Below are 11,481 nucleotides of genomic sequence, written 5' to 3' on the forward strand. Positions count from 1 at the left end.
GTTGCAGTTAAATTGAAGGAGCTTCATGTGGTTCGGGAGACGTGTTGTTTTTGGTGTAGCAGCAGTACTCAACCCCCCGGGGTTTCGTCAAGGGTCGTCTTCGTCCTCTGACTCGACAAGCCTGAGGCCGAGAAAGCGGGCAGCGTCTATAGGCGCGGTCCATAGTGCTTCTGGTGTCAGGGTCGTGGGGTTAGAGGCGCATGCGAAGAGGTGTTGGGTGTTGTGTGGACCTTGCCCGCATGCAGGGCATGTGTCTGCCACTTCTGGGTTCAGCCGGGAGAGATAGCTGTGCTAGGGTGCACCTGGTCTCTCTTGGCAGTTCGGCTTCGTCGATGTTGATGGGTGGCGGTCGACCACCTAGAACGATGTTGTCGTTTCTGGTGCTGAGACTCGACCTGACTGCATCGGTGTGTAGGTGGTTAAGCGCCGCTCTGTATTTCTGTGCGTCGAATGGGTGGTCTACGCACGGCTCGACGTCGGATTTCCAGTCGTGCAGGTGACATCTGACATGTCGGAGAGGCGGTTCATTTCGTAGCAGGGCGTTATTGGGGTGATTTCCACGGTAACATCCCACGAGGAACTGCTTCGATAGCAACGTGTTGTGCTCTTTCACCGCCAGCATCTGGCTTTCTTGGTGGAGGTGTTCCTCGGACGACATGAGATGGCAACCTGTAGCCGTGCGTAGAGCTGCATTCTGGCATGTTTGTAAGTTTCTCCACTGCGTATCGCTGGTACCCGCCGTCCACTCTGGCGCTGCGTAGTTTGCCACCGACCGGCCTATTGCTTTATACGTGGTGAGCAGGGTTTCTTTGTCGGCTCCCCAAGTGCTGTCGGGAGACATGTCGTGATGTGGGGTGTAAGGGATGTGTGTGTTCTTACCACCGGTGGCTGTGTGCGCTGCTGTGATGGTTGCCGCCCCGTGGTGGCGGCGGGAGGCGTCGCAGTTGAGGTCTGCGACCGACCAGCGCAACACGGGCCTTCGAAGTTCCTCGTCCAATCTCGCGTGGTACGCAGACCTGAGCATGCCCTAAAGTGGCACCAGCCAAGGCAGGTGTTGCACTTGACTGATGTCACATTACGGAATATCCTGGTCTGACANGTGGTGGTGGGGGGCGTCGCAATTGGGGTCTGCGACCGAGCAGCGCAACACGGGCCCTCGAAGTTCCCAGTCCAATCTCGCGTGGTACGCAGACCTGAGCATGCCCTAAAGTGGCACCAGCCAAGGCAGGTGTTGCACTTGACTGATGTCACATTACGGAATATCCTGGTCTGACATACCGTGCAGATTGTAGGTGGAACCAGGTGTTGTTGGTGGGTAGTGGTGCGGTTATGTGTGTTCTGTGGTCTGTCGTGGCTGTGGTATGGTCTGTGGTGTTATTGTGTTGTTGTGCTGTGGTGACTGTGTGAGGCTGCTCAAGTGGACTGAGGTTAGCCGTGGAGGCTGCTCTGTTTGAGCAGCAGAGGGCCACGTACGACATGGTCCACTGCCGATGTGATTGTAGTCCTGAGCAGACTCTAAGGTGACTCCACCCCTCGCAGGCATTACACTTGACTGAGGTGGAGTTGTGGTGTAGTCGTCTCTGGCATACACAGCAGGTGTAGATTTCTGGCCATGGGTTTGACTCGATGCCAGCCCTGAGTAGAAGAATACGTAGCGAATCTAGCCCTATGGACGAGCAACTTCTGAGATACTTCGCCGACCTAAACGGGGTTAGATCGCCGAAACAACAAATATATATGTCTTTAGCACTGATTATGCACTTTTTTCTAAAAATGGTTATTTTAAGAAAAAATTATAACATTTTATTTTTTTTTTAATATTTTTGGCTTAAATATATAAGCAAGCAAATTATATTTCATATATCAACTTAAAGATAGATTAATGGTCTTTATTTTGATATTATTACTTTTTTAATCGGTTACGTACNAAATGGTTATTTTAAGAAAAAATTATAACATTTTATTTTTTTTTTAATATTTTTAGCTTAAATATATAAGCAAGCAAATTATATTTCATATATCAACTTAAAGATAGATTAATGGTCTTTATTTTGATATTATTACTTTTTTAATCGGTTACGTACTTTAGAAAATATTAATATTTTAAAATATCACAAAAATTTTCTTTAACCTTTTATATCTTCTTTACTTTTTAATTGCGGCAAATAATATTTATATAGTTGATATCAGCGTAAAAAGTACTATCGGTCTGCATTTTTAGTTTTCCCATAGCTGAACGGGTAGTTATCTTGATGTGTTCCTTATCTTATAGTGAAAAATTGCAAAGCCTACTTATACAAATTTTACACGAGGAAAAAGCTTCTTATAGCTCTTTTCTTCAAGTAAATCGGTCTTTTAAGTTATAGTTTTTTAGTAAATGTAGATATACATATCTATGTATCATTATTACCATTTCTTTTAAATGCAAACATCATTTCGCATTAATTTAAAAATGTTAGTTAGTTAGTTAGTTAATTTACTGGGTGTAATAGAACAGAGACACCGCGACCTAAAAGATCTTTTGTATCTCTATAAAGGAGTCCCTAATCCAATGTGGCCAAGATACCTTCGGCTTCCCTTATGAATCCTAAAAGGGCCTTGGTAGATGAATTCCTTATAACAAAGGGTTCGACCAACGAAGATTTAAAGTAAATCAGTCTTTGTCTGGCTAAAGCCGGACAGTTACAGAGAATATGCTTCGAAGTTTCATCGGCCTCGAGGCATAGCCGGCATTCCGGCTCTGTGATCGCCCCTATTCGGTGTAAATGGAACCGCAATTGGTTGTGACCAGTCAGATACCCAGAAAGTAACCTGATGTCAATTCTGTTTTGTAGAACGATTTAAAAATAAATATGTATGAATGTTTTTGATACATTTTCTGCAGTTTTCTAAGAAAATAATTATTTTTGTTATGGGAACAGACATTGACTTTTCAACCAGACATCTGGTTACTTTGACAGCCGCCATGATACAAAAAAAAGGTAGTTTCAATAAACAACTTTTTGATTAAAAAGGAGATTTTTGACAATTGCTCAATCGTAAAACATTCGAAGCGGCGTTGCCCAATTTAAGTTTTTTGGTGGAAGGGATTTTATATCCTAAATTTGGTAATATAAATAAAATAGGTGTATTAACATTTACCTTTTAAAAATAATTAATATCTTATCTTAAAAACGTTCAAATTTTACATTAAATTCGATAACAACTTTCCGAAATCTTTATTTTTACATTAATAAAATTGTAGTGAACATGTTTTAATTTTTTTTTAGTGCCATTATGCCATCTGATTATTACACAATATAGCTAGCCAGGACTATTACAGTTTTCTATATCGGATGCGATTGTTTCTGATATAATTGAGACACTGAAAATATTGTCTTTGTCTAAGTCTTTCAAGTAAATTGAAAACGGAATTTACTTTGGAACCTATAGCGTCGCCTGGGTAAAAGATTGTCGTAAGCGCCATTTTGACGATTTTTAGTTCTAGATGCAGTTATATATTTTTAATTAAGGTCTTTCGATTGGTGTTATCAGTTTTTGGAGTATACCTTTAGTTTCCGAGATATTCACTATAATTTATTCGATAATTTAGTTAGTGATGCAGCCATATTAAACTAATCAATATCTTAAAAATGGCGTTCTGCATTTGTGGATATCGCCTTTAGTTTCCGAGATATTGAGTAAAACGTGTCGTTAATTTGGTAGAAATTTTGATCACATTTTGTCGTATTTCATACAAAGTGGCTGCCAAATTGTAGACAAATGACGCTTAAGACAAAATTTTACTAAAGAAAATCCTTCCTAAACGCAAAACTAATTAACAATTAACATTAAAAATTAAATAATTTAAGAATTTTGTGAACTAGTAACATTTTCAGAGACTTTGGAGAAAATCTATCTTCGCGTTTTTGAGAAATTGCATTCCAAACTTCAATCGCAATTTCCCACAACCTACCGAAAGTAACATACGACAATCTTTTACCGGAACGACCCAGATTTATATCTGGCCAAGGACTGTCACTCCAGCAACACTCCCCAAAAAGTCTTTGGGGAATTTGTATGCTGCTACAACAACAACAACAATCTTTTACCCAGGCGACGATAGGCCTCATGACTTTCAGAGAAGTGAGTATTATCTTTGGGTAAAAATAAATATATTTTACTGTTCAATATTGTGAAACAAAATTGATGATTTATTGTTAGTATAAATGCTAGAAACACAATTATCAACTTATTGAGCATTAGACCTCTTCCCTTTCAAAAAGAAAAGGGGAAATGTTCGGTTATTTGTGCAATGGCTTTCGGGTGGGAGTGGAGACGCNATAGCTAGCCAGGACTATTACAGTTTTCTATATCGGATGCGATTGTTTCTGATATAATTGAGACACTGAAAATATTGTCTTTGTCTAAGTCTTTCAAGTAAATTGAAAACGGAATTTACTTTGGAACCTATAGCGTCGCCTGGGTAAAAGATTGTCGTAAGCGCCATTTTGACGATTTTTAGTTCTAGATGCAGTTATATATTTTTAATTAAGGTCTTTCGATTGGTGTTATCAGTTTTTGGAGTATACCTTTAGTTTCCGAGATATTCACTATAATTTATTCGATAATTTAGTTAGTGATGCAGCCATATTAAACTAATCAATATCTTAAAAATGGCGTTCTGCATTTGTGGATATCGCCTTTAGTTTCCGAGATATTGAGTAAAACGTGTCGTTAATTTGGTAGAAATTTTGATCACATTTTGTCGTATTTCATACAAAGTGGCTGCCAAATTGTAGACAAATGACGCTTAAGACAAAATTTTACTAAAGAAAATCCTTCCTAAACGCAAAACTAATTAACAATTAACATTAAAAATTAAATAATTTAAGAATTTTGTGAACTAGTAACATTTTCAGAGACTTTGGAGAAAATCTATCTTCGCGTTTTTGAGAAATTGCATTCCAAACTTCAATCGCAATTTCCCACAACCTACCGAAAGTAACATACGACAATCTTTTACCGGAACGACCCAGATTTATATCTGGCCAAGGACTGTCACTCCAGCAACACTCCCCAAAAAGTCTTTGGGGAATTTGTATGCTGCTACAACAACAACAACAATCTTTTACCCAGGCGACGATAGGCCTCATGACTTTCAGAGAAGTGAGTATTATCTTTGGGTAAAAATAAATATATTTTACTGTTCAATATTGTGAAACAAAATTGATGATTTATTGTTAGTATAAATGCTAGAAACACAATTATCAACTTATTGAGCATTAGACATCTTCCCTTTCAAAAACAAAAGGGGGAAATGTTCGGTTATTTGTGCAATGGCTTTCGGGTGGGAGTGGAGACGGAGGGGGGCCCATTGAAAAATGGGGTAAAATTACACATTACATTGACAGAGAGCATGTAAACTCGGTTTACGCCAACCACAGGATTTTTGCGCAAAATACCTTTCCACGTTGTAGGCTTTCAGCAGCGCTTAGAAAAAAATAATCCTCATCAGTCCAACTCCGGCTACCCTGACCACAGTATTTTTTACAAAAACAATGACAATTAACTACCTTCTTTTTTGTATCATGAGCAAGCCTGCATTGGGCCTGCGCCTTTATTGTAAATATGGGTGCAATTTAATGTAATTTACAAGTTAATAAAAGTTGGATTGAAGTGATTTATACACAAGATAAAATAAAATAAAAGTGTATAAGCTATTAGGTAGTGTTATGTGCAATCATATATATGAAAGTATGTGACAAATGCGCTCTTTGATAAGGAAATCAAGTGGAACGACTTAAGAAATTTTAACGACAAATAACTTATAAACTATTATATTGTTCATTTTTTTAGTTATACATGTTTTAGAAGATACCTCCCTTAATCTCCTGACCAAGTTTCATTTGTTAATTCCACCTGGCTTTCTTAAAACAAAAGGTGAGGCTGAATACTAAAGCCCACCCCAATAACTAGACATTCCCCATTTTGCTTCCTGAGTATATTTTATTTACCTCTTTTGAGAATTTGAGGTCGCAGTATAACATGAATTCATTGTCATCCACCTGCCGTGCCCCTTCCTCCAAAATTTTGTCAAAACGGTCCAAAATATGCGTCCAATGATACAGTTCACACTTTCCATATGTCCAAACATTTATTGTTTCAAGAAAACGCGAGAGGTCAACCTTACTACGACACTTGCTTAACTGATCTATAAGCAACCTGCATTCAGGAGTGAGCTCCGAAGAACTCTTTTTTAGTTTGCTTGTATCAACCTTCATGGTAATATTTGCATAACTTCTTTAAACCAATATCATCACAAAGCACGAAAATGTTTTTATTTCGCATATAAGGTGAATATTACAATCACTGGCTACTATAAGAACGATGGTATATACTTTTTAAGCAAATTTTATGAATTCTCACGGAATAACTTCAGACCACCGTAATCCGTACCATACAAAAAAAATAATAATAAAGCGCTGCCACCTTTCATGACATGATAAGATTTTAACTTGGTTTTGCCCGGCAGTACTGCAATTTTCGCCAAACGCAATTAATAACATAAAGTGCACACGCTAACTTACCTTGTTTTGCCCTACCTAAAGAATAGGGACCCTTGAAATAGAGAAAAAAGAAAATGTGGACGTGGTGTACCCCTTTTTGCTGAGTTTAGTTGTAAACTTTTTTTGGTGCAAATTGACAGGGGCGGCGCTAGGGGGGGCCAAACGTGGAATTTCCAACATTTTCAAAAGCTTTTATTTTGAAAACTATTGAACCGATTTTCAATACATGGACACAGTTGGAAAGGTAATTGAAGGACCATTCATTCAATATTAACATCTACGTATATAATGCAAACATATTTTGAGAAAAGGTAAAAAAACGAAATTATGGCATTTTTTTATAAAAATGTATGTTTTTCGTAAAAAAATACGTAATTAACTATATTAAAAAATATATTTATCGGAAAGACCATAAAAATACCTTTAATTTGACGTATAATTTTATATAGTTTGATTTAAGTACAACTGCTAGCAGTGCAATAAAACAACTGTATTAATGTTATATGTTCTCTGCAAAAGGTGTTCAGCCCCTTTAATTTGGCAACACAGAAATAATAATTCTACGTAGTGAGAGTTATACTGCCTAAGCGCGCCCGAAGGCCGCCTACGCAAAAAGGTGTTCTCTGCAAAAGGTTTTCTGACCCTTTTCTTTGGCAACACAGAAATGAGAATTCTATGTTGTGAGGAAGGCCGCCTACGCAAAAAGGTGTTCTCTGCAAAAGGTGTTCTGCCCCTTTTCTTTGGCAACACAGAAAGGAGTATTCTACGTTGTGAGGAATATAATCCCTACGCAGAAAGGTTTTCTCTGTAAAAGGTGTTCAGCCCCTTTTATTTGGCAACACAGAAAGAAGAATTCTACGTAGTGAGGGTTATAATCCCTAAGCGCGGCCGAAGGCCGCCTACGCAGAAAGGAATTCTACGCAAAAATACTGTGGATAGCGTAGCTTGATTAATTATCCATTTAATTCTACAACTCAATCTTATAACAAATAAGGTGATTAAAAAAAATGGTTTGTAGGTATATATTTCTTTAGTATTTTTTTAATTTTAATTAAATTTTTGTAAAAACTAAAGAGAGTAAGATTTTCTATCGCGCGATTTTTTATTCCAAATTTTCGCCTGCGGCGCTTTTCCTTTCTCATATAAAACTATATTTTTATAAATATTTAGTCAAATATGATGTCAACAAGAATTTTTTGCCACACGTCATATACCAAATTAACGATATTTTTGTGCTCTTTCTGATAAACATATCTGTTAATATAGTTAATTACGTAATTTTTAAAGAAAAATATACATTTTTATAAAAAAAATTGCCATAATTTGGTTTTTTACCTTTTCTCCCAATGTGTATACATTATATACATAGATATATATATCGAATGAAAAGCCCTTCCATGACCTTTCCAACTTGTCCATATTTAAAAAATCGGTTCAATAGTTTTCGAAATATAAGCTTTTGAAAATGTTGAAAATTCCACGTTTAGCCCCCCTTTCGCCGCCCCTGTCAATTTGCACCAAAAAAAATATGCCGTTAAAATCCGGAAAAGAGGGCGGGCCATGCCCACTTTTTTTTCTCTAGCTCAAAGGTCTGTATTCTTTAGGTGTTCCCTTGATTTATCCTCGAATTCTAGGCGATTTGCTAATGCAGCTTTTTTGCAGCATTTAAAATGCAACATTTAGTACTTTCAAACATATGTTTTCGAAGTGCGTTCATCAAGAATGATAGAATACAAGATTGCGCCGATCAGAGAGGATTTTTGAGAATAACTTTTGTGTGACGTCACACTGGTGCAATTGCGAGAGCGGAATGCCAAAACGGGAGCAAGAATGGAAGAAGAAGAAAAAATGTTGCAAGGAAAACGTAAACAAGTTGCACAAGTGTGACGTCATGCAAACAACGATTCTGTCAAATTCGTTAAGAGAGGAATAGCGGTCCGAGATCGGCGCAACCTTTGTATTCTCTCAATCGTGAGCGTTCATGCTATGGCATTCAGTGTTGCCACTGCCTTAGCCTTTAAAGTATCCATAAAAGATCTAAAGCAGCGTTTTTGCTGCATTTAAAATGCAACATTTAGCACTTTCGAACATATGTTTTCGAAGAGCGTTCATGCTATCGCATTTAGCAAATGTACATTTACGCGAGTTCGAAATCGTATTCTTTTGACAAACAGCCGTGTTCCAGTCGCTTATTCAGATCCGTATCTATTACGATAAATTCTCACGCTGAAGATAATGTGCAAAAACCCTACTGAAAAGCAAAAAATAATTTTAAACCAAAAATTCAATACTAAAACTTGAATTGTTTAAACCATAACCGAACATTTGTTAGTGTATATATTCATTTGTCGGTGCCGTCAATTAAAACTTCCTCACGTAATTAGGAAACAAAACAAACAGAGTTGATCACAAATTGATCCAGATTTGTGACACGTTCCAAAAACAGCTAATTGGGATTTGCCGATATTGACAATTCTCAAGTAAAAGTAAACAACGCCTCAGAAACCTTAGATGCACTTAAATTTGCTAATTATTTCACAAAAATCGCCGTTTTTTAACATTTTCGCTATTAATTATTTTTATAAATCATATATTTTGCAATTTAACACAATAAAACCGCGTTTCCTTTCGAAAAATTGCCTACTGAGAAAATTTACTATTTTGCAGTTTATTTTTTGCTCCCATTCGGGTTTGTTTACTTTTACTTGAGAAATTTCATCGTCGCCGGGAATGCGGAATCTTGTATTATATCATTCTTGTTACCATATCGTGTTTAGTGTTGGACAAGTTTTGCTCTTAAAATTAAGAAAATTATGTCAAGCAAAAATAAAACTACTCAAAAACGCGAATATGTGGTAGATTTCAGACCTTGAGTGGGAGATGCTCAAAAAAATGGCAGATCTACCACAATGTGATAGAAGTCCGATCACTGCCTTAGACACGGATTTGGGAAATAAAGGCCCGTGGTTGTAGTCAAAATTAGTCGACTCTAAAGTTAATTGCAGCTTTTTGACATAATTTTCAATGGGATATCTGTCAAAAAAGCTGCAATTACCTTTAGTGACGATTTAATTTTGACTATAACTACGGGCCTTGTTTCCCAGATCTGTTGCCAAGAATCGGAAAATACTGACTACAATTACGAGCCAAAGTTTCCGCATGTTCGATTTTTATTACTACGATTAGGTTCTCGACATTACAGTTACCTACTATGGGTCGGAAAATTTTCTAAAATTTGCAAACTACTTGGTGTTATTAAATTCACGTTTATGTAGCTAAAAATTTTATTTTTCAAAGTGACAAGAATAATGGGCTGTTTTTGCTTACGCGTAAAAGCACATTTAGCGCATTTACCTCTAAATACTTCTCTAAATGTACATTTTCATTTATTATTTATTATTTATTATAATCAAACACACAACCATGAGTTATTTTACAGTGTTTGAACTTAATTTAATTATAAAAGCTTAAAAACTAACATTAAGGGAAACCGTAGGTTGTAAAAATGTGTAAGGAGGAGAAGAAGAACAAAGAAGTATTAGAAAAAAGAAAAATATATGTGTACGTGCATCTTAGCAATTTAGAGGGCAAAAATTATGTAAGAGCTCATTTTTAAAGTGCGATGTACTTCGGATAGTTTTGATCTTATATGGCAGAGCGTTCCAAAGACGAACAGCAAAAACAAAGAACTGACGTTCAGATACAAGGCAACTGTATGTCATACTAAGCAGGTTAAGTGATCGGGCCGATCTCGTGAATTGAATTCGTTCAACAAGGTATTTGGGCTCATGAGAGTTAATTACCTTGTGAAGCAGCATTAGGCATTTTACTTTTAATAAATCGTCGAACTTTATAGAAAATATTTTTAAGGCAAAAACAGATATGTGATCACGACGTTTTACACAATACACGTATCTGGCGATGTTGTTGTAGAGGATATTAAGTTTGCCACGACACAGACTATCACAATTGGCATACAGTTCACATCCATACAATAAGGTTGGTAACAGAAATGTTTTAGCTAAAAGCAGTCGAATTTTCTCTGGGGTAAAGTGCTGAATAGTCCATAATGAACGGAGCATGCCATAAACCTTGCCTATTGCACTATAAATGTGGGTATTCCACGATAGGGTTCTATTGAAAATTATCCCTAGGTTTCTTGCAGTGTCAACAAATTTTATAACAGAGTTGTTCAATTTCACTTCACTGTAGCCCTCAAGTTTGAAAGTCTTCTTGTAAATAACGATGCACTGTGATTTACTTGGATTTAAAAGTAACCCATTGTCACAGGCCCACTTGCTAACGTGATCTAAGTCAGTGTTGAGGTTACTAATACAATTATTAACGGATACAAAAGGGCAACTGACATATAGTTGAACATCATCTGCATATACATGAATATCACAATATTTTAACACACTTTGAAGATCGTTTACATATAACACAAACAATAGAGGACCGAGAGTCGAGCCTTGGGGAACGCCTTTAGTTACGTGTAAGCAGTTAGATATAATGTCACCGGCCCAAACAGCTTGTGAGCGATCGTTGAGGTATGATTTTATTAAATTTAATGCTGTCGACGAGAAGTTAAACAAGTTGCTAAGTTTCAAGGCTAGAAGATCGTGATTAACAGTGTCGAAAGCTTTGGAATGATCCAGAAGTGTTAATAAAGTCACGCGATCGTTGTCAATGTTTAGTCTGATGTCGTCTGATACCCTAATTAGCGCCGTTACGCAGCTTCGGTTGGATCTAAAACCAGATTGGTACCTATTCACCAGCAGGTTTCGACTCAGAAAAGAATTTATCTGAGTATGCATAATGCGCTCAAGTACCTTGGATAAAAAGGGTAGTATTGCGATGGGTCTAAAATCCCCATTAGATTTCTTAATTGGAATGATTTTTGCCGACTTCCAACAGTGAGGAAAAACAGACG

The 11,481-nt window shown here is 37.1% G+C and overlaps 1 protein-coding gene and 1 long non-coding RNA gene across 3 annotated transcripts in view; one reads left to right on the top strand and one right to left on the bottom strand.

Moving 5' to 3' along the window:
* Positions 1-6,465, bottom strand: part of HUWE1 (HECT, UBA and WWE domain containing E3 ubiquitin protein ligase 1) — a 110,106-nt gene extending 103,641 nt beyond the window's left edge. Inside the window, exon 1 of one of the 2 annotated variants that reach the window (XM_017615251.1) lies at positions 5,997-6,465. In XM_017615251.1, the coding sequence (XP_017470740.1) occupies positions 5,997-6,263 (267 nt within the window). In that variant the 5' untranslated portion in view covers positions 6,264-6,465. The remainder of the gene's footprint in view (positions 1-5,996) is intronic. The other variant, XM_017615252.1, reaches the window with a different exon arrangement.
* Positions 6,466-7,053: 588 nt separating this feature from the next.
* On the top strand, positions 7,054-7,331 carry LOC108362313 (uncharacterized). Its single transcript, XR_001847445.1, has 3 exons — positions 7,054-7,067; positions 7,165-7,180; positions 7,255-7,331. It is a non-coding gene; the product is annotated as an uncharacterized LOC108362313 (long non-coding RNA).
* Positions 7,332-11,481: the final 4,150 nt, after the last annotated feature.

Source organism: Rhagoletis zephyria, unplaced genomic scaffold (genome assembly GCF_001687245.7).
Source record: "Rhagoletis zephyria isolate East Lansing unplaced genomic scaffold, Rhagoletis_zephyria_1.1 Rzeph_scaffold_00985, whole genome shotgun sequence".
Lineage (NCBI taxonomy): Eukaryota > Metazoa > Arthropoda > Insecta > Diptera > Tephritidae > Rhagoletis > Rhagoletis zephyria.